Source organism: Pelodiscus sinensis, chromosome 7 (assembly GCF_052426305.1).
Source record: "Pelodiscus sinensis isolate ZL-2025 chromosome 7, ASM5242630v1, whole genome shotgun sequence".
NCBI classification, from domain to species: domain Eukaryota; kingdom Metazoa; phylum Chordata; order Testudines; family Trionychidae; genus Pelodiscus; species Pelodiscus sinensis.
The window spans coordinates 24,266,000-24,290,566 of NC_143058.1; the positions used below are offsets into that span (position 1 = coordinate 24,266,000).

Below are 24,567 nucleotides of genomic sequence, written 5' to 3' on the forward strand. Positions count from 1 at the left end.
AGGATACATAAACTGTCATAAGAGTTGTGTACATTTGTTTTCAAATCATACAGAATGGAGTTCTGAAATGCCCTATCATGGATAAATCAAACAAAATCCTCATTTGCTTCCTTTATCCATTTGGAATAGTTATTGTTTTCCTTCTATGAAAAAAATGTTCTGGTTACTTTCTCCTCTTACAGGGATTTATAAATATTAGAGAAGTACTTTTTAAGAGAAATAATTTTTAATAAGTGATATCAAATTGCTGCATACAAAAAATGGAATCTGTTTTCAAAGTACTGTACAAAACATTGTGCAAGCATATGAATGATAAGACTGTACATACCATGATGTAAGTATTAGCATCTCTAATTTATAGACAAGAAAACTGAAACCCAGAGAAATTAAGTAACTTGGATTAAAATCATTCAGAGTCAGAGGCAGAGCTTGGTCTTGAACTCAGGAGTTCTGGGTCTCTAGCTGCTTACTTGGTCACTGCATAATTGTGCTTTTTGAAAACATTACTTTTTAGAAGAAGGAAGATTGGTTTAAATTTTTACTGTAATATTTGTCATGGTTTAGCAATTATACCAGTGGTGTGACAAATGTGTTGCCCCTTTGCCATTATGATCTGTTAAGTTAAGACAATCATAATACTCAGCATTTGTCAAGGGGACCATCAAGTAAGGGTCCCACTCTGTGCTTCTGGAAGGGACGGGACCTTTGGTGAAAAGGGTGGGACTGGGGCAGTCTTTCCACCAGCCCTCAGAGCCATACAAAGTAAGCAGTGCACACTCTGAAGGCAATTCAAAGAGTCTGGGACTCTGGCTGCCACTGTTCTGGTGGTAGCATCAACAGCTGGGAGCACTGATCCCTTCTGAATCACTAGGACCTGGGGCAACTGTTCTCTTTCTCCTTCCTCCCTCCCCACCCCGCGTGGTGGGCCTGGCACCTGTTATCTAAGCATAACAAATTATGTTTCAAAACATTAACTATAGTAGTACTATATCCATTTTTACAGGAAGATTAACTGAGGCTAAGTAGTTTGCCTGAGCACATGTAGCAAGTCAATATCCAATACAAGAATTAAATCCAAAGGTGAAATCTTGCTCCCACTGAAATCTATGGGAGTTCTGATACTGATATTGTATAACTTCCTGTTTCTGCAAATTGTGAAAGTGACTTCAGGTTCTTGGATGCCAGGCATGAAATACTTACAGTAGTTATGGCAACTGGCTGAACTAGAAAGCATGAATTGTTCTTCAGTTGCTGATATGTTGGCCGTCTATAGACAATGCAATCTATTGCCCCGACACTTCTGACTATCATATTACAAATACCATAGCCCCTCAGATGAGATACAGCTTTACATCTTTTTAATGTAATTAGCCTCAGAGAGCATTCCATGTCTTGTAAAGAATCTGACAGGTTTCCTCTGAAATGTTAAAAAACAATTAAGATGTCAGAGGAGGAAGCACTAGTACATTTTAATAATAAATCTCTATATACATAATTACCACTGGATGTTTTATGAAGAATGTTTTATAAGAAACTTATCTTGACCATTCTTTGTCACAAACATAACTCCAAAACACATAATAGATCATTCACTAATAATTGCCACACATGCACACACATTCTAGAACAGTGTTTCTGAAAGTGCCCCATGAAACCACTTTGAGAAACACATTAACTGGCTACCACGGTTTGTTTATTTACTGGTGCCGTGGCCACGGAGCTTCGCGGCTCCCATTGACTTCATTTAAACCTTTGCAGCCAAGGGGAGCCACGGGAAGCAGCATGGTCTGGGCTTCTTCCTGTGACTCCCTTTGGCTGCAGAGGATGAAACGGAGCCAATGGGAGCCGTGAGGCTGTGTGGCTGCGGTGCAGTAAATAAACAAACTGGGGCGGCCAGTTAATGTGTTTCTCAAAGTGATTTCACAGCACACTTTCAGAAACACTGTTCTAGAGAGTATTTCTGTGACCCCAAACCTATATTCCTTGTCTACCCAGAAGTTTAACTCAATGGACTTTTGAGTTGTATAAAAGTGTCAGACTGCAGAATACATATATTTGGATGTGTGAGGATAGACCTTCCTTCGTATGTTGACTCAGGAAACCCAGAACTCTTTTCCCTGTAGATTTTGGCAAGTAGATTCAACAGGCTGCATTAATTTGGGCAAGAAAATTTACATATTTCCTATTGCACTTTTAAAAAAAAATTCTATTCCTTTTGTGATACAATATTATATAGGATTGCTCCAATCACTCTACTTAAAATGCACACTTTGACAATGTAGTTCTTAGTAACTATGGCTCTGGACCCTTGGAGTTGGACACCTTTGAAGATCTGGTTCTGTATATCTGAAATGGTTTATATACAGGCTTGGAAGGATTCGATTTTTTATCAACAATGTCACTGTACACACACAAAAATAATAATAATAGATGCTTACAGATAAGCAAAATGAGAAAAAAGCTGCTTGAGAACTTATCACAGTCAAAATCCAGTGATGTATACTTTTCAATTGACTTGTCACAAATGGCCTAGCAAATGATCAGTAAAAAGAGTTATGGTATATTGATTCAAGGATATTTAGTGCATATATTTTGACATGTTATGTTGATTTTTGAGTTTTAATGGTTTATAAAGCTGCAACTTTTTGATTCTGTCTTCAGTCATCATGTACTTGTCTAACCCTCCCATAATTTCCTGCAACTGTTGAAAATTTAAATTGATAAAAATATTTGAAAAAATAAAAATAAAAGCATATATTATATGTCAAAATTATTAAAAATGAAAATGCATTCAGTCAATCCTATTTATATAACTCAGTACATTTTCCAAACACAAAATTAATTCTAAATGGCTGCTTTGTAAGAGGGGTCTAACTGAATTTTGAGTGGGAGTGGATAAAGTTCTGGGAGAGGAAGACAATACTCCAGTTCTGTGGAAGTGGATAGAACTGAAAGTTTTGGATGGCTATACTCATCCTTGGTCAGATTGTACTAAAAAAAATGTCAAGTACAAAAGCTTTATCAAAACTCTTTGTGCTAATTTTCAAAATGTAGTACACTGTTGACAAGGTATGTGGAGACTGTCCATTTGTATAAATAATGCAGTCATATTGTTTGAACATTAAACTGCTCTTATTGAGTGATTTTCCTCATCTGCTCGATTCTTTCTGATGCTACATGACAAAAGTTCCCATTACTGAGTGCTCTTTCATACTTTGTCAAAAAATAAAGAGTGGAGATAAGGAGGATAAAGCTAATTTGTAATCTGAGATATGTAACCTGGTTATGCTGTGTTCGAGATGAACATACTATGTTGGTCAAAAGTTTAAAAGCATAAACACTAAACCATTACCTAGTTAAACATTAATTCAGTATGTAAACAACATGATTTACAAGTGCAGTCAGTGAAGCCTCATCACTTTGCTATTCACATCAAAAGTAGATAATTTTTTAAGTAAAAAAATACAGAAACTGAGATTTTGCCAACTGCCTTCTACATAGAGAAAAATTCTAAGAGTATGTCTACACAGCAGGGCTAAAGCCAAATTAAGCTATGCAACTTCAATTTCAATTGCTGCAGCTTTTGGCACTTTCTACACAGCAGAAAGTTGAAGAACACTCTTCTTTTGACTCCCCTTACTCCTCATGAAATGAGGGTTAGTGTGAGCTGGAGTAAGAAGTCCTCTAGCTAAACATCATTTCAAAATAAAGGCTTGTGGTGTTCTTTGTTATTTCAGAATAACATCAGTTATTCCAAAATAATTCTGGTGTATAGACATAGCCTAAGAGGTGCAATTGACACTGGGAGTGTATTCCTAAATCCTGACAGACTAGACAAGATATATTCTCAAAAGAGTTCATTTACAAGGATAACAAATAAAAAGGAAAGTATAAGAAAAATATAAGTTTGTTTAGTGTACACTAGTTACCTTTCAGACTTTGAAATGTTGCTATTAGAATTGCTTAAGAACATAAGAACGGCCATACTGGGTCAAACCATAGGTCCATCTAGCCCAGTATCCTGTCTGCTAACAGTGTCCAATGCCAGATGCCCCAGAGGTAGTGAACAGAACAGGGAATCTTTGAGCAATCCATCTTCCATTATCCATTCCCAGCCTCTGACAGATGCTAGGGACACCACTCCTACCCATCTCGGCTTATAGTAATTGATGAACCTAACCTCCATGAATTTATCTAGTTCTTTCTTGAACCCTGTCTTTACAACCTCCTCCGGCAAGGAGTTCCACAGGCCAACTGTACTCTGTGTGAAGAAAAACTTCCTTTTGTTTGTTTTAAACTTGCTACCTATTACCATTACAATACCATTCTGTTTCTTAAACTTTCCTGAGCTTCACATAAAGGCACATTTTGGGCAAACTGCAAATATTGAAGTATTTGGTTGTCTCAGACAACTGGATTTTTCAAAGCAAACAGTAAGTGATTAAATCAAATACTGTGACTGGACTTTTTAAAAGGCTGGATAATTTTATGACCCAGTAATCACAGTACAGGGGAGATTAGGCACTGATTCTGCAAGCTATTGTATACAATAGAAGTCATACATTAGGAGCAATCAGGCTACGTGTGAGTGGAAGTGTCTGTTCATATGTGTGGGCTTTCAGGATCAGGGATATCATGATTTACTTTTGTATGCTCGAGATTTAAACAGCACAGAGATCTGTATTTTAGAAATAACTCCTATCAGAATTCTAGACTGAACCAAAAGCACAGAGCTAAGGACACTTTAAGATTATAAGGTTCAAAATACAAATCACAATTTTGTGGCTTGAGTCTTTCTGTAATTTGCAGTAAATTATGTTCTTAAGAGCAATTGTATCCCAACTGGGGCATAAAATAAAAACCTGCAGGAGTCAGGAAGGGTTTGGTACTTCCTTTTTCTGTCTAACTATTATATAGGAGTAATTGGTTAATGCACAAGGCTTTGAAGAAGCAAAGTGCCCATTATTATTATTATGAATGTATTATTGTTTATCATGTTTTAATACATTTATCTTCTCTTCTCTGTTTAGATCAAGTTTTTGGCTCCCATTTGCACTTAGTATGTGAGCATGAAAATTCCACAGTCCCCCTATTTGTAAAACGGTGTATAGAAGCTGTTGAAAAAAGAGGTGAGTAACTTAATATTCATCACTATTTTTCATTCCTGTGGCCATATTTACAAGTGATGTTCTAACTTCACAACTCCACTTGTCTCGCTGAAGTAGTCATGCAGATCAAATTATACTTTAGTGATTCACTCAACTATTACAGATTCCTTCCTTCTATTCTTTTTACAATAGAGATATTAATAAAACCAATTAATGCTAATTATTTTCTCTATTTTGTCTGTTTGACATATGGTTGACTAAATAACAAACTTTTTGTGTGCAAGCCAATGCTAAAACATTCATAAAAATGTCAGTGATTATAGTGCAACAACCCTTATAACATTCATACTAAGATCCCAGGTGGTTATTATGCTGCTACATTTTTTGGTAAGTCCCCAATGTTCCCTAAACAAAACAAATGCCAGTTTAACTTGTCAGTAGTTTTAGAGTCTATCTTACATTTTTTCCCCTCTTTTGCATTTGGGTGTCTTTATTACTGATGTTTCAGGGGGTAGCTGAGTTAGTCTGTACAGGATAAACTTAAAACAACAAATGGCCTGCTAGCAGCTTATAGACAACAAAACATGTAGATGATATCATGAGCATTCGTAGGCACAGCCCACTTCTTCAGAAGACAAAGTACTCTCCCATGGTAATGAATGACTTTCATTCCTATATTAAGTACGTTGAGTAGGTATTCTTATATATGCTTATAGGTGTCTGTCCCATTTACCAGATACTTGGTCATGAATCCAGGTGTGTGTGTGTGTGTGTGTGTGTGTGTGTGTGTGCATGCATAAATGGTCCCCAAAATGAGACCTCACTCTTGTGGAAGCATAACAAAAATAGTTCAAAGTTAAACAGAAAAATGAAAGCTGATGTAAATCAGTTGTGTGTTTCAGCTTCTCTGTCTCCTACGGTCCATTGTTAATGCTAAATTATAAAAGAATAACTGAAGGAAGTATGTAAGATATCCGTATGGATATCAAATGAATTCATAAGGATTAATAGGAAAATGTGTGTCATTTTTTTCTACAGAGCAAATGATCCTTTAAAGTATTGTATTATTATTCTTGGGTTCACATGCTTTTTTTCACAATCATTGAATTAGTTTTAAGCAAGTATATCATTTTAGTTAGCACAGTATGTAAATAAAAACTAATCTCAGTGGCAAGAGATAAAATTTCATTGTACTGTATTTATGAGTTTGTACTTGATATACATTTTTCTATTATCACTTTCTTGGATTAATATCTTTGCATTTACTCATATTCTATTTACTCTAAGTGTTGTTTTTAATAAGTTCTGGCATAAACTATCTCAGGACAGCAGTAATTTATATGATGCTAAGTCCAATGTTTATGCAAGCTTCTGATGACATTTTATACTGGGCTTGGTATTAGGAAGCGGTATGTGGAGGTGCCAAGTCTCCCGGCATGGCTGAGACTCAACAGATCTAAAGCCCTCCTCCTAATGGCCAGATATGCCTCTAGCCAAGATACTCAACTGCAGAGTCATGGGAAATACTTATGTACCAATTATGGGAAAGGCACATTTAATGAAAACTTTATGTTTACTTTCATAGTCTTAGTAAGATGGCCTAAATTCTCAGAACAGCTGGCACATTTGTTTTTATGGAAAAGAATTTTTCACCATAGCTACTTTTCTTTTTAGAAAATATGTAATCTTTACTGTACTCTACCAAAAAATATTACTTACACACTTCCTATGAGTTTATGTTCCCTTTACATTGCCTTTTTGTACCAGAAAGAATACAGCATTCATGATTTCCTGGAGAACTGTGCTCTTAACAAGATAATCTTATCCATTGTGTTACAGTGGAGCTTATATGTCATATACTATGACCAATAAAGTGTTGTTTAATTTTTTCAATTTTCAATTCAGTATGTTTGCTATCTTGATTGTTTCACATTATACTGTCAAACTACAATAGGATTCTCCAGTACACTGAGAAAATAGGTTAGGTAACTTGCTATTGGCCAGGTTGTTTTTTTTTATCTTAGTTACACTAGTGTGTGTCCAGTATACCCACATAACCTCAATGGAGTTACTCTGGAATCACACTGATGTAACTAAATCCAGATTCTGGACCGTTGATGCTATGGGATGTTGTTTGCCTCTTAGCCAAGCCTTTTAATATGGACAGAAATGACAAGAATTCTTTGTGTCCCTTAAAGTTCTCTTTGCAGGCCATAAATGCAGATATAGCAAGCCTGCAAGCATCTGTGTATAGAATTGTGAACTCCAACATTATTTATTTCCTTTATTATTTCTCCTTTAATCTCCTTTATTATTTCTAATTGTTCAGACTCTCTCTTACTGAGCCATATTGTAGGTCTGCCATAAATATTACATAAAAATGTTGGTCCCAATTCTACAAACCCTGCATGAGTAGTCCATTGACTGAAAGTGTTCAGGAACAGCTCCTGTTCTTTCTCCAATATTTGGTGAAATGCTTTCCTAAAAAATTTGAGGAGCCCAGCTCCTTAAAGTCAATAGGACCTTTTCTACCAGATTAACTAGAGGCAAAAGTGGATTCATGGTGTCCAGCGTAGTACAGGTTGAAACTCTCTTCTCTGGGATTCTCTGTCTGGCAACATCCATGGTCTGGCGTGGAAGTTGCAGGACCAGAGAGTCTAGTGCAGGGCCAGTGGCACAGATCCCAACAGAGCCAGCATGGCAGTGGGCTGCCTGAAGTGAGCTGATGGTAGGGCTTCCCAGCACATGGCGGTAGGACTTCCCAGCATGGTTGAGAGACCTAGCGTGGGGCTGCCCAGCGATACTGGGATCCATGGTAGCTCAGTGGGGTGGGGAGCCATGGTACTCAACTACCCTGTGGGACAGGGAGCCCCAGTGCAGCACGTGCATCTGCCCTGCAAGACCCAGAGCCCCAGAGCAGCACATGTGACTGCCTTGTGGAACCTGGAGCCACGGCAACAATGGCTTTCCAATGGGGTCAACAGGGCAGCGGAGCCAGAAGGAGCTGTGGAACCATCCAGGAGGCTAATGGATGGGAAAGAGGGGCCAGCGGCAGGGGTCTGGAAATGACCTCACCTGGTCCAGCAAAATCCCTTATCTGGGACTTATCAGATCCCCAGGGTGCTGGACCAGGAAGGTCCAACCTGTAGTTCTTACAGAGAAAGCTTCTATTATTTCCTTAAGGCTAGATGGTTACTGAACATTCTGCCTTGAATGAGGTTGGTGTGTATTTTGATTACCTGATGGGTACACTAAGGGAAAATTTGTGAGTGACAAAGTTACAGTTCTTCTCTTGCTCCCGCTTTGTCTGGGAGTGGGAAGAATCAGAAGACTGGAAGGGACCTCTAGAAGCTATCTACTTCAGTGCCCTACACCAGTGTTTCTCAAAGTGCGCTGCGGGCTCACTTTGGGAAAGCCTCTTGCAGGCCCACACCACTTTGTTTACCTAAATGCACCACAGCCACAGAGCCTCATGGCTCCCATTGGCTTCAATTTGCCATTTCTAGCCAATGGAAGATGTGGGAAGTGGAGGCCTGAGCTACGCTGCTTCCCACAGCTGCCCTTGGCTGGAAATGGCAACCTGGAGCCAATGGGAGCTGTGAGGCTCTGTAGGTAAACAAGTAGTGCAGGCCTCCTAGTGGTTTTCCCAAAGAGGCCCCATGGCCCACTTTGAGAAAAACTGCCCTACACTCATGATAGGACAAGAATTATCTAGACCACCCCTGACAGATGCTTGTCTAATCTGCTCTAAAAAATTGTCAGTAATGGAGATTCCACAGCCTTCCTGCAACTCATCTGGAGAGTTAGGAAGTTTTTCCTAATACCTAACCAAAACCTCCTTTGCTGTACTTCAGCCCATTACTTCTTTGTCCTATCCTCAGAGGTTAACAAAAACATTTCAAGACTCTTTCTTTTAATGGTCTTTTATGTACTTGAAAACAATTATCTCAGTCTTCTTCAGACTAAACAAACATTTTTTTTCAGTCTTCCCTCAGATGTTATGTTTTGTAGATCTTTAATCATTTTTCTTACTCTTCTCTGGACTGTCTCTATTTTTTCACATTTTTCCTGAAATAGGGCACCTAGAACTGAACACACTACTCCAGGTAAGTAGAGCAAAAGAATTACTTCTCATGCCTTGCTTGCAACACTCCTGCTAATACATCTGAAAATGATGCTCCTTTTTTAAACAGTTTTATGCTGCTGATTCATATGGCGTTTTGTCTGCTATGACCACCAGATCCTTTTCTGCAGTACTCCTTCCTAGTCAGTCATTTCCCATGTTGTATGTGAGCAACTTTTTATTCCCTTCTTAAGTGGAGTACTTTCCATTTGTCCTTATTGGATTTTATCCTGTTTACTTCAGATCATTTCTCTAATTTGTCCAGGTCATTTTGAATTTTAATCCTAATCTCCAAAGCACTTGAAATCCCTTCTCCACACACCCCACTTGGAATCATCCATTAACTTTTTATGTGCACTCTCTGTGCCGTTATGTAAATCATTGATGAAGATATTGAACAGAATCAGACCCGGAAATGACCCCCCTTAAGGATGCCTTTCTGTGAACCACTGATAACTACTCTCTGGAAACAGTTTTGCAGCCAGTTATGTACCAGACTTATAGTAGCTCCATCTAGGTTTCATTTAAATAGTTTGTTTATGAGACTAAAGTCAAGATGTACCACAGCTAGGCTGTGTCTACACTGGAATGAATTTCCGGAACTGCTTAAAATGGAATACTATTCCGTTTTCAGTTTTTCCGGAAAAGGAGCGTCTACATTGGCAGGCTGCTTTTCCGGAAAAGTGTCTGTGGCCAATGTAGATGCGCTTTTCCGGAAAAGAGCCCCGATCGCCATTTTCGCGATCGGTGCTTTTTTCCGGAAAAGACTACTGGGCTGTCTACACTGGCCCTTTTCCGGAACAGTGTTCTGGAATAAGGACTTATGCCCGAGCGGGAGCAGAATAGTTTTTCCGGAATAGCGGCTGATTTTGTACAGTAGAGCATTGTTGCTTTTCTGGAAATTCAAGGGCCAGTGTAGACAGCTCGCAGCTTATTCCGGAAAAGTGGCTGATTTTCCGGAATAAGTGGACCAGTGTAGACACAGCCCTACTGCTTCCCTGCTATCCACAAAGCTAATTATTTTGTCAAAGAAATCTATCAAGTTGTTTTACACACTTTGTTTTGGACAAATCCAAACTGATTGTTACTTATCACTTTATTATATTCTAGGTGTTTGCAAATGTATTGCTTAATTATTTGCTCCATTATCTTTCCAAGTACTGAAGTTAAGATGATTGGTCTGTAATTTCCAAAGTGTCCTTATTGCTCTTGTTATAGATTGGTACTATATTTGCCCTTTTCCAGTCATCTGGAATCTTTCCAATCTTCCAGGACTTTTCAGAGATAATTGCTAATGGCTAATAGATAGCTCCTAAGCTAGCTCCTTGAGTATGCTAGAATGCATTTCATCAGGCCCTGTGTCTTGAAGACAACTAGCTAAGAAAAAAAGTTACTTTGCCTCTTTTTATGGTACAGTTTTCTACCTTTATCCACCTGACCATGGATAAGATAGGATAGGGCCAGGATTCCCTGCCTATTTCTGCTTGTTCCCAGCAGGGAATATGGGATGAGAAGCTGGAGTCAAAATCAGAGCAGGCCAAACATTGGAGTGAGAGAAGCTTGTGACAATCTAACCCTCAGGGTACATCTAGACTACATGCTTCTGTCGCCAGAGGCATGTAGATTAGACTACCCGGCATAGGAAAATGAAGCAGCGATCTAAATAATGAGGCATACCTGGGAGGTCGACAAATGCCTTTGATGTCGACAAACAGCTGATCGGCTCAGCGCGGCAGCCATTTAAATTTAAATGAAGCGGCGATTTATTTAAATCGCCGCTTCATTTTCCTATGTCGGGTAGTCTAATCTACATGCCTCTGTCGCCAGAGGCATGTAGCCTAGACGTACCCTCAGTGTATATTCACAGACTGTGCAGTCTTGCTAAGGGTGGAGCTCTCATCTCAAGTTTTTATGACTCTGTGATAGGTGTTATTTCCAGTCTTTTCTTGAATCATTTATTTATTTTGTTATCCATGACTGCTTTAAAGTTCCAGTATCTGTTTTAAGAAAACCTTATTTCAAAAAATCTGAACCATCACTCTGTAGTACCTAAACAAATTGCCAATCAGTACCTTTTCAAAGCAAAACTTTATCACGTGAAGGGGAACTGATGTTTCCAGGGATGATAATTACTCTGTGTCCAATGGCACAATAAACTAACAGACAAAACAGTTTACTACCTATACGTGTTGTTGTGCAAACAGTATATTTTAGGTTTATGAACAAATGGGCCTAGTTTTCCAGAGAAATTTGGTTTCATTTATCTTGGCCTATATCTATTGAAACATAGGAATTCATTCTTCCCCTTCATTTCTGAAACTAAGTTACTGTGTCCAAATCAGTTTAAATTACTTTAACATGATACCATCTATCCCACAGTTGATGATTACAGGTAAAGGTTTTATAAACTGAGCATTGCAGACATTGTTCTTTCTCCCTCTCACTTGTGCTGGTTATTTTTTAGCACAATATGCTGTGACAGGAATGATACATATACTTGCATATTTGACTCAGTGCCGAAAAGCCACCCTGGGATCCATATCCTCGCTTAAAGATTTAAGAAAGACCTTTAGTCCACTTCTGAGAAGGTTCTTAGCTCAGAAAACTTTATCTCTCAACTTTGCTTCTTAGCAGCTGTTATGTTTTTTGCTGTCCTTTGTTTGACAGGATCCAGTTATAGGTTCCGATGTCTGTTTAAAGAAACAGGGAGGTTGTTGGCTTTAAAATTCCCTTACTGCTTGTGTGTTCAACATTTTCCCAGGCTTTTCTACATAGTTTGCCAAGCAAAGGGACTGACCTTTTGTAGCAAACACTTTTTCATTTCTAAATGCTCACTTTGATTTTTGTCCCATTTTATGCTCATTCCAAACTGTTTACAACCCACTAAAAATGACTGTGAATTATATGTTTGTGTAATAGATTCCTTTTGTGGTTGGAGTAGAATGTTTACTTTAAACAATTAGTTATCTTTGGGTAGATTATAGTGACCTGAAAAAAAAAGAATGGCTAAAATTATTATGGTACCTTAACTATTTCCTTTTGTTATCTTCTATGTTAGTCTAACATATTATTTACTGAACTTCATTCTCTGATCTTACCATGAGCAAATCATATTGAACAACAAAAGTGACAAAACCTTTACTAATATATCTTCTCCAAATCGTAAGGTATTCTATTGTATTATGGCTAAACCACTGAGTTCAGAAGTAACTAATAACTTTGAGTACATTTTGAGGTATCCAACCTTAAAAGGGCTTGTTTTTCAGGAATTTTTGAGCGTCTGACTTCTTAAAATCAGTCTTCTTGAAGTAGTTTCAAGTTGGACACCCAAAATCAGTAGTCACTTTTGAAAATGTTGGCCTGATTGTCCAAAACTGCATTCTGGTTGGCTAAGATATCATCACATAAACACAAATAAAAATTCCTATTTCACTATGTTCAGTGACTGAATGAGAAGAAGAATTGGTATGGACAAAAATTAGGTTCCTTGTGGGATGGTAGTGAAGAGACGAAATTATAGAAATTTAGGGACCATCACAAACCACACACCTTTCTTCTCCAAGTATAAGACATGTTTCTTTGACCTTGCCTTTTCTAATATATAACAACACAGAAGCACACGCACGCACGTAAAACAGGACTCTCCACTCTACTTGCTTTTTCCCTTTAAGAAGAGGATGAGAGAACAAACAGAATATGACATACGTGTAGCCATGAGCTTGATGGACAACTGGAAGCTGCACAGATAGTACAGAAATAAAATGGTGTAAGAACATATACAGAATACAATATTTTGGAAGATAGTATAATATTATCGATCTTGAGCAATAAAGGTGAAAAAAGGTAGTTTAATCTACTCTACCCAAAAATTACCAGGATGCCATTTTGGTAGCAGTTTTTGGCCCTTTCATCCACTTTTAACTCACATTCTAAAAGAAAAACTGGGGGCTGCTCAATAATGTCAATTGTTGAGGGATTTATTTCTTAATAAAAGAAAGTGAGACAAAAATAGCTGTTGCTCCTGAAATGAGAGCTGAGTTTCAGAGGGACAAATTAAGCACCTAACGGTCCAACTAGGCCATGTCAGCATTTCTCAAATATGGGACCCCCACAAGAGTACCCCAGGGAGTACGCTGGCCCTACCAATCAACTCCTCTCACTCCCTCACTCAACTCCTCTCCATTCCTGTGCCTCCTACGTGATAGGGAACAGCTGTCCCACATAGTACATAAGGAACTGGGAAATAGAGGAAAGAGTGGGAACAGGGCACACTCCAGGGAGGAAGCAAAAAGGGGAGGGAAAGTGGAGGGGCATGGATACTGTTAGGGTGGGAATTAGGTAGAACAGTATAGGGTCTTTCAGGAACAGGTAGGAAGGGGTCCACAAAAAAATAAATCAAAATAGGCATCCTAAAGCTCGAGAACCACTGATCAATAGAACTGAATAAATAGAGAAAGATAAAAATAATTTCAACCACTAAAGATAACTATTGTGTTCCTATTTTATCTTTATCTTATGAAATACTTTTTATAATTCTTTCTTTCTTTCTTTCTTTCTTTCTTTCTTTCTTTCTTTCTTTCTTTCTTTCTTTCTTTCTTTCTTTCTTTCTCTTAAAAATGGAAAATTAATGAGCCATTACCTAATAGTGTCAAGTATCAGAGGGGTTCTGAAACTGAGTCTGAATCTGCAAAAGTGACAAGGAGTCCTGTGACACCGTATGGATACATCTGACGAAGAGGGTCTTTGCCCACGAAAGCTTATGCTCCAATTAATCTGTCAGGCTATAAGGGTATGTCTACACTACAAAGTTAATTCGAACTAACACCCAGGACCTGCGGCAGGCCTATTCCTGGGCCTCCCAGCCATGGGCTTACCCGGAGGCCTGCCCTCAGTATGAGGCCCTGGACTGAATCCTGGGGGCTCACGCAGTCCATGCCCCCCGGGTGGTGATCGACCATGGGGCAGAGCGCCCCGTCCCTGACGCCGAGAGCCAGGAGCCTGTAGGGAGCCTGCCCAGGACCCAGGACCCCCAAGGCATCCCACAGACCACATCTACTGTGTCATCTGAGGCCGGGGAGGGCTCCACATGTGAGTGCCATCATGGTCCCCTTATGTGTATGGGGAGGGGTGGAGAGGGAACCCAGGGACTGTGTACCTGGGCCTTGCCCACCATGGAGCAGCAGCTGGGAGTCATGCAGGAGCCCTGGCCCGTTTCCCACATGCTGACCTTGCCTTACAGAGTGGGGCTGGGTTTCACCCACTGTGTCCCCAGGGAGAACTGACCACTGCTCTTGTTTCACCACAGCCTCAGCACCTAGTAGTGCAGGGCACACCACCCCGCCTGCAACAGCCACCCACACCCGGGCCAGCAGCCACACCAGGAACCAGGAGGACTACTGGCGGCGGCGCCTGCGGCTACTGGGGCAGCAGCTCCGCACCTAAGAGCACTGGGTCCGCGAGGACCTGCGGCTGCAGCAGCGGAGCTTGCAGGTGCTGGAGGATCAGGGCCGTGCCCTCAAAGGTCCCCTCCAGACCCTGGTGGACAGGTTCCTGCCTCCTCCTGCTCCAGTCCCCGCGGCCGCCCCAGCTCTCACTCCTCCTTCCACCCCTGCTCCCCCTCCCACTTCCTCTGCACCCGCCATCCCTCCTGCCCCACCCTCCACACCCACTCCCCCCGATGTCCCTGTACCCGCAGTGCTGCGAGACAGGAGAGCCAGCAGGACCCTGAACCCTGAGCTTTCCCTTCCCTTCTTCTCCTTCCTCCCCCTTCCAGCTCCCTCCTCCCAGGTTTCCCCCTCCCGTCTCCCACCCTCTCTCCTGCCCTCTCCCGCCTCCTTTCCCCTGTCTCCCCAGAGTTTCATTCCCCCTCCCCAGTTGTGTTAAATAAAGAGAGTTGTTATTTTTTAAAATATGTATCTTTTATTTGACATCAGGAAGGGGGTGGGCTAAGGAAAGGTAAGTGGAAGGATGAGAGGGAGGAATGGGGCACAAGCCCCCGGTGGGGAGGACTGGGGAGGCTCTGAGGGCTCCTCAGGGTAGAAGCTCTCCCGCAGGGCCCCCTGGATCCTGACAGCCCCTCCAGGGTCCTTCCAGATGGTAGCCTGCAGACAGTGCAGCCAGGCTGCCGGCAACGTGTCCGCGAGACGCTAATTCAAATTAGTTTTTAGGTCTAGATGCACTAATTGAATTAGCTTATTTCGAATGAACTAATTCAAATTAAGTTAGTTGGAATTAGCACTGTAGTGTAGACATACCCTAAGGTGCCACAGGACTCCTTGTTGCTTTTACCTAATAGTGGTCCGTTAATAGGCACTTTTGGAGTAGTTGATGACAGAAGGTAGTCAAAGTTCATACCAATAGCCTCATTCACAACTTTTCATCGTTTACCACTCCAGTATATATAGTAATGTGCAGCTATTGTTATTAGATTTGTACTAAATGACCAGTTGATCCATGAGGTATTTGGTTAAGGAATGATGTTTATTCTTCCCAGTCCTGGGTCTATCCACATACCTGCTAATCCCAGACATAAATTAAAGTATCAAAATCTGACTGTTGCCCCAATGGTCATCTGGAAGCTGGCAGTAAAGATTTTCTTATGCAAGGGGGAATCTTTTAGTGGCCAGATTACACTGTATTTAGGACAATTTTACACATTGTCAGAGTGCAAAATTGCAGTAAGGCAGTGCAGAACATGGGCCACACATTACAGTTTAGAAGTTACTTTGCTTCTTGTTTCTCCTTGTATATCTCTTATTGTTGAAGACTTTTCTGTCATAAACAGAGGATTTCATCCATGAAATAATAACCAGTTCATTTTCTATTATTTCACTCATTTATTTGGAATACATTTATTTATTTTTTCTTTAAACATTTTTTCTTTCTCCCTGCTTTTAAACCTGCCATTGCTTGCTTACATTGATATGATTTTACATATTGTTTCCAGTTGCCTTAGAATTCAGTACCTTGAAAGTGTGGTGATTGTATTGTGCCATTACACTATCTGATTATCTAGTTCTGCTAATTTTTTTGCTGTTCATTTTTCCCACATTGGGATAATCTATTATAGTTGGCTGCAGGCACATTAATCCTTCCATAAAGAATGTGTAATTTGTACTGGTTAGTTTGTAATGAGATTCTTGAAGTCTTTTATGATTCTATCTCATTCCAAGGGACTTCTGCTCCCTACTTTTATAAGCACTGAGTTGGGTGGGGGGAAGACACAATCAAAACAAACTGATAAAAAAATTTACATGCTGAAAAAAAATCCAACAGTTCAGCAGATAAACCCTTTTTCCAGGGAATATTTGTGGACTGAACAAAAATGTTTCTGAGGGCAATGAACTATGTTTACTTTAAAGTGGTCATCAACCATAATCTTAAATGTACAGATGAATGCAATGTGAAACAACTGAACAAAGTTCAGAGAAAACTCCTTGCAAGTTTGTGATTAAAAATGTTAGAGTTTGAGGTTGTTTTTTTAACTTCTTGGTAGAAATTAACAGCAGTTTAATTTTGTGCAAATGTATTGGCAAGGCTTTCTCAACCAGTTCTATGTTCAGTTTCATGCAAACCCACTAGAGCCACCTTTCTTAGCGTATGAGCCAGTTAATAGTGTTGTGCGAAGTCCAAGATAGAATTGGCTCCGTAGGAGTATTCACTCTGGGGCCTCTGTGTCTGCTAGAAAGCCACATTCTGAGTTTGAAAAAAAAATTAAGAAGTGTCAACAGGAAACATCAAGCAAGGGCAAACTGGGGAAAAGAGGGAGACAGCAGAATACAAAAACTGAACTAATACAGTATAGAAAGAAAGAAAATTATATTTTAAAATTTCAAGAAGTGTGTAATGTAAGCTAGGAAAAAGAAGTTATATGAACACGATACTGGAGAAAAGACAAGCTTTTGAACCAGCTGACATCTTTCCCATAGTTACCTGATGCCTGCTTCACTGACTGATCTGTTCCAGAGAAACTATCTTCCTTGCCAGTAACAACAAGCAGACTTGTACACCTCAGTTACATCTGAAGTGCCTGAGCATGCTTTCACTGCCATTACACCAGAGATGAATTGGAGCTTTTGCCATTTTCTAGCGTGGTATAATGGATGGCTGAGTAATCTTTTGTAAGGAGATGGGTTTTTTTTCCATTACACGTTTCTCAACCTGCTTAACAAAAAAGTAAAACCACTTAACTTAAGACAATAAAACTTAGTACCATATTAAGGTGTCTAAAAATAAAAACAATTTCAAAATACATGAAAAACAAAATAAGCGATATTGATACATTAGTGCCAAGATTGTAGAGAAAATAAAACTAAATACAATTATTTTCTTATTGACTTACCCTATATCAATGTGAAAATGAAGGCCGTGATGTACCCCTAGGCTACGTCTACACTGCAAATTATTTCGGAATAAGCTACTCCAGAAGAAATGCTCCAAAATAGCTTATTTTGAAATAGCACATCTACACTATAGGACAGCCTGGAAATTAGTCTGAGGCAGGCTCCCCTAATGTGCACACTTGATTTAGAGCTCCAGGAAGCTCTGGGAAGTAATTACTTTGAATGGCCTGGGGGAGAGCTATTTTTAAATAGCAGCAGTGGAGCATCCACACTACTGCTATTATGAAATAGCTATTTTGTAAGAAGTGTTATTCCTTGTACAATGAGGTTTACAAATGCTGAAATCAGCTGCCCATTATTTCAAAATAATTTCAAAATAACAGGCGAGCTGTGTAGATGCTCGCATAGCTATTTCAGAATAATGGCCAGAAATAAAGCTGATGTGTAGACATACCCCTAGAGTCTAGCAGAGCCTTATGAAGGGAAGCTCATACTTGAGAATATCCACCTCCTAGCCACAAAAAGTATAAAGGAATAAACAATATTCTCCTTTCTTCCTCAAATCCAGGAGGTAAGATAGCGCTACCTCTTAGCAACATCATTTGTACCATCACAGCTCTGCACTTGCCAAAGTTTCCATTATAAATGCCTACAAAAAGAGCCTACTAGCTCAACTATAAAAACACATTTTGGGCTAACACTTGGAAAGAGTCTTAGCCTGGAAAAAAGCGTTTTAGAGGATTGGCTGGGTTAGTCTGTAACTTTAAAAACAACAAGTAGTCCTGTGACACCTTAGATACTAACAAATATATATAGTATAATGAAGTTTTGTGGGCAAAACCCACTACTTCAGATGAACTTGAGGGGAGAAAAAAGGGGGATTATCAGAATTTATAACAGAAAAAGAAGGGAGAGGGAAAAAATCTACCTGTGAATAGTAGTGCCAGGGCTAATGAGGCTAATTGAGTTGGCTGGAAGTGTCTCTCATTTAGTTTTTGCTTTCAATGATGTGTTAAATATAAGGAAAACTGGTTTTATAGTAGCCCATCCAGTTAATGTCTTTGTTCAGGCAGAGGAAAACAGTGTCAAATTTGCAATCTCTCTTTATAGCTGGCTTATGAAATTCCTTTGTAGAAGGAAGACTACTTTTCAATCCATTAATGATTGCCCAGGCAGATTAAAATGTTTCCCTACCAGTTTATGTGTGTTACCATTTCTGATATCTGATTTGTGTCCATTTATCCTCTATCTTATAGACTGTCTAGTTTGGTCAATACATTGCAGAGGGGCATTGCTGCCACTTGATGGCATATAGTACATTACACTGAGCATGCGCAGTTGAATAAGACTCTGATTCTGTGCCTTACGTGGTTAAGTCCTGCAAAGGTGTCGCTTGCATAGATGTGTGCAAATAGTTGGCAACAGGATTTATTGCAGGAATAGGTTTCTGGCTGAGCATGTGTGAGGTGTGACGTGTAGTTGCTGGAAAGAATTTGCTTCAGGTTAGGGGGATTGTCTGTAGGTGAGGACTGGCCTATCTCCTAAGGCCTGTGAGAGTGAGGGATTGTTTTTTAGGATAGGTTGTAGATTGTCAGTGATGCACTGGAGGGTTTTAAGCTGAATCTGTAGGTGATGACTAGTGGTGTTCTGTTATTTTTCTTAGTGGGAAATGTTTACAAAATGTAAAGAAAAAAAGAAAGCAAGAAAACTCTAAAAAAATATAGTTAGTAATTTCACATTCTTTTTTCTTTCCCTGTTCCTCAGAAATGGCTAGTAATTTTAAATAAATGGCTAGTGATTTTTAAATAAAATTATGTATTCCTTAATGTAGACTAATTCCTTTTTGTATTTGGGAAAAAATAAATATATAATACCTAGGCTGATTTTTTTAAAGAGGTGCTACTGCAATAAAAATAAATTTAAAAAAAAGTTTTAGTGTAGGTTGATTTTAAAAAATTGTGTCTCCCTTTTCAGCCTGCAACTGGCAGGAACAAGTAATCATTCTAGTTTTATTACTACAATTATTTGCTAGAGCAGTTTATGTCATATCAATGACTAAACATGTGATATGAGAGGATAATCAGACTCATACTTAAATGGGATAATTGATCCCACCAATAATTTCTGGGGCAAAGAGGAGACCAAATTAAGGCCAAGTTAAAAATCAGGCTCTATGGTTATTTCTATCAGTTTACATCCAGCGGATTTATGAAACTTTCATTGCACAGAGTTAATAATCTAGTAACTAAGAAATCCCCAAATAGGCTATTACATGTTAAATCATTATGTACTATTGAATTCGTTTTTCTTTTAAAGATCCCCAAATTAGACATTAACCTTGCTCTAGCTTGGTCAGGCTCCTCACTGATTCTTGGTCTAAGAAGAGTTTTTAAGTGTCCAAATTGCAGTAATATATATCAAATTATGCTTGGTCCATGCAAAAAACCTTATTGGTTTGGACTTTCACATAGGATGTTTCTTTGACATTTCATAACATACCATAAATATATCATTTAGAGAGTGTGTGGATCTATTTCATCATCTAATCCATTTGTCAATGAAGGGCTACTTCACATGGCATATTTTCTGGTGCCTTCTTTTCAGTTTTAAATCTTTGAAGTGATATGCTTTCTTCCACATGCCTGGAAGACTATTCCTCAGTCAAATATATTTTATTTTTAGAAAATATTTCCTGGTGTTCATTCTTCATTTCTATTGGCTATATTTAATTTCTTTTCGCTAATCGTAGTTAGGAACTAACCTAGGACCCAACCCAGCAAAGAGTTTAAGCACATGACTAGTCCTGCTACTTGTTTTCTTAAAGTTAAGCAAATGCTTAAGTGTTCTATTGGATCAAAGCTTTGTGATGCCCTAACCAATTCATAATTCCAAGATTCCAGGTTTTTCTCCAGGTAAAAGTATGTAAATCATTTGTCCAGATCATGTCCCATATGCACATGAACCAAGGAAATATAAATATTCCTCAGCATCTCCAGAATCCAAAAGATCACAAGGACTGATGCAGCAGGAGGATTGCTTCAAATCAAGGTGATTTAAATCATTGGATGAAAAGCCTTGATTTAAATACTCAACTGTTATCAATTTTTCCAGTTGTACTTCAGGTTTTTTTAAAGAAAGATTCATTTTGATTGATATAATGATTGAAACATGTTGATTTATAATGAAGCAGAGCATTTATACTGGGTTTGGTATATCCTTTTACTACCAAAGAGAGTAAACTATGACTAAAAATTTTTTTAAAAGCAATTATATAACTTAAGATTTTCAGCTTCTTTTTAATTGTAAATTTTAATATATTAAATGAATTAATGATCAATTATTTATTTACTAGATAATTAACTTTTTGCTTATGATTTGTATCAAGCTGCATTAAGACGATAACTACATAAGTAGTGTTCCATAGGTGCTCCACTTCAGGGGCATATGTGCCTTTCAAGCTCTTGAGTGCAGAATTTTCATTAGCAGTGTCCACTCAGCCCAGGTATCTGCTCTACATAACCTTCTACTGTGCTTTGAGGGTATATAAGGTTTTGTGGGTAAACTACCCTCAGTTCCATCTCCTCTGCCAGAGCATGAAACAAAGCTGGAGCATGTCTGCCTTGTATATGCCTCAGCATGTTTTATAATTGTGTTTAGTCAGGTTGTTGTTAGTTGTTGTTAGTATAGAATTAGAAAGTTGTGAGAGGATTCAGTTTTTGCCCTCTGCAATTTTTCTCTTTCATTTTTTTATGGAGAGTTTATTTGGCCTGGCTAGGCACACCTGGCTCTCTATGTTTCAAATGCTTTCTTCTCTCAAAGCTATCTCAGTCAACGATGGCCACTCTAAAGTGTGTCTGTTGCTTGGGAGAGTCCCATTTCTCCTCAAAGTATTACTTTTACCTTGCTCTAAAAACTAGAGCTCTGGAGCATCAGAAGACCAAATTGAAGCTGCAGTTGATGGCACGCTCCTTTTGGTCCATTTCTGAGTTGGATCAAGAGAGCACCCATCCTTTCCCCTATACATCTGTCCTTAGACAGATCCACTGTTCCTTCAACTTCAGCTAAGTTTTCACCTAAAGGGGGAAGAACTTAGAAGACTCAGGGAAGACTCCAAAGAAGAGGAGATGGTCTCCCACCAAAAAAAGAGCAAGCACTCAAGAAATCTCAATCTCCTGCTAGGTCGACGGTGTCAGAGGCCTCAACTTCTCAACTTAGTGCTGAGGAGAAAAAAAAAAGATTCCTACTCTCATTCAACTGAAGCAAGGAGATCCCAGAGCACTTTGGAGAAACACAGTGCTAGCATCTACTTCAAAATCAATACCTGTTTCAGACTAACCAATGATACTAATAATACTGACCAAATTGAAGCATACACTTTGGCTACGTCTAGACTGGCATGATTTTCCGCAAATGCTTTTAACAGAAAAGTTTTTCCATTAAAATCATTTGCTGAAAAGAGCATCTAGATTGGCATGGATGCTTTTCCGCAAAAAGTGCTTTTTTTTTTGCGCAAGAAAGCCCTGATCGCCATTTTCGCCATTGGGGCTTTTTTGCGCAAAACAGTTTTTAGCTATCTACACTGGCCCTCTTGTGCAAAAACATTTCTGGAAAAGGGCTTTTGCCCGAACGGGAACGTCAAAGCATTTGCTCAAGAAGCACTGATTTCGGACAGTAGAATGTCAGTGCTTTTGCACAAAATCAAGCAGCCAGTGTAGACAGCTGGCAAGTTTTTGCGCAAAAGCAGCTGCTTTTGTGGAAAAACTTGCCAGTCTAGACGCAGCCCTTTAGCCCTGGTGCTTCTGCACTTCAAACAAACAGTGTTGCCTTAGTCAATTGTTTCATTTGTATTGATCTACATAGCACCATAAGAATTCCATTAGTCCACACACTTACCTTTGTGTTTCAGATACATTATTTGTGTTTCAAATTAAATATAATTGTATCTGAATATGATATGTGGCTTATTCTGTTTAAAACTGTTGTAATACTCAAAAAGGTACTGTTTTGACATATAGTACCAGAGCAATTCCTAATCTAATTTATGGGCTATTTTAATGTGTTACAGTGTAATAGGGCTTCTCAAACTGTGGCCTGGAATACATTTCCAATGTTCCATGGAGTTGCGTCTGTCAAAACAGTGAAGCTGACTGCCAGTTTCCAAACAGAAGCATTTTCTGATATTTGTAACCCAGTTGAAGACCCTCTAAAAGTTTGTATAGGCATTTGTAACATTGTTCAATGTCATTTGACATGTTTCTTCAGTGGACATTCACCCACAAAGAGTGTTGGCCAAAATGATAGAGTGACAAACACATTAAGGCAGAAACAAATTGGCAAGTGATATGGACTGATTAGAGCAGTGGAGAGTGAGAAGAAAGGCAGCTATAAAATCCTCCACCTGGGAAAGGAAGTAAACTAGGGTATGTCTACACTACAAAGTTAGTTCGAACTAACGGACTTTAATAGGCGCTACACTAGCGCTCCATTAGTTCGAACTAGGAAAACCTCATTTTACGAGGATTAAGCCTAGTTCAAACTAACTAGTTCAAATTAAGGGGTGTGTAGCCCCTTAATTCGAACTAGTGGGAGGCTAGCCCTCCCCAGGTTTCCCTGGTGGCCACTCTGGCCAACACCAGGGAAACTCGTCTGCCCCCCTCCTGGCCCCGAACCCCTCAAAGGGGCACAGGCTGGCTACGGTGCCCGTGCCAGGTGCAAGCCTGCCAGCACCCAGACAGCAGACCCTGCACCTGGCACGGATCGAGCCACCCACCTGATGCCCCCCAGCCCTCCACCTCTTCCCGGGACCAGCCTGGCGGCTCCCGGGAGCTTGCCCGGGACCGCAAGAGGCGGGTACCCGCCTGGGCTAGTGCGGACATCGTGGACCTCATCCACGACCTCCACACTAGGCACAGGAAAGTGGCTGGCTTGGGCAGGAGAGCTGCCAGCCTGGCCACCCAGGAGCAGGTGTGCATGAAAATCAAGGTGGTCCACTGAGACCCCTGACCCTGAGCCCTGAGCTTACAATGGCCGTCCTGGGTCAGACCAAAGGTCCATCTAGCCCAGTAGCCTGTCTGCCGACAGCGGCCAACCCTAGGAACCCTGGAGGGGATGGACCGTAGACAGTGACCAAGCCATTTGTCTCGTGCCATTCCTCTCCAGCCTTCCACAAACCTTGGCAGGGACACCACTCCTACCCCCTGGCTAATACCACTCCATGGACCCAACCTCCATGACTTGATCTCACTTCCCTTTAAACTCTGTTCCAGTTCTAGCCTTCACAGCATCCTGCAGCAAGGAGTTCCACAGGTTGACTCTTTGCTTTGTGAAGAACAACTTTCTGTTACTACTTTGAAGCCTGCTACCCATTCCTTTCCTTTGGTGTCCTCTAGTCCTTCTTTATGGGAACTAATGAAGAACTTTTATGTATGCACCCTCTCCACCCAACTCCTGCTTTTAGAGACCTCTATCCTGTCCCCCCTCCGTCTCCTCTTTTCTAAGCTGAAAAGTCCCAGTCTCTTTAGCCTCTCTTCATATGGGACCTGTTCCCAACCCCTGATCATTTTAGTTGCCCTCCCCTCTCCCAGCCTCTCTCTTCCCCTGTCCCACCTCCTTTTCCCAGTCTCCCCCAGTTTTGTTCAATAAAGACAGATTCCATTTTTGAACACAATTGTCCTTTATTTTGTACATCAAGAAGAGGGGCTAGGGAAGGGTAAGTGGAAGGAGGTGAGGGAGGAAGGGGGTACGTGCCCCCGATGGGGAGGACTGGGCTGGCTCTGCGGGCTTCTGGGGGTGGAAGCTCTCCTGCAGCCCCCCAATTGCGCTCTCTCCCCAGATGGCAGCCTGCAGCAAGTGCAGCCGGTCTGATGGCCGAGTGCTGTGATGTGCCCAGTGTGGGTACTCCGGGCAATCCAAGCCAGGACTGTTTTGCAAGCGGGGCACCCCTGAGAACTGTCTGTCCGAGGTGGGGGTCGGGACCCTTTAAGCACAGACCTCG

General features: G+C 40.2%; 1 protein-coding gene across 4 annotated transcripts in view; it reads left to right on the forward strand.

Annotated features, from left to right (window-relative positions):
- ARHGAP15 (Rho GTPase activating protein 15) overlaps nt 1-24,567 on the forward strand; it is a 497,535-nt gene that overhangs the window by 302,770 nt on the left and 170,198 nt on the right. For all 4 annotated transcript variants that reach the window (XM_075933317.2, XM_075933318.2, XM_025191035.3 and 1 more), the window contains one exon: nt 5,031-5,129. In XM_075933317.2, the coding sequence (XP_075789432.1) occupies nt 5,031-5,129 (99 nt within the window). The remainder of the gene's footprint in view (nt 1-5,030; nt 5,130-24,567) is intronic.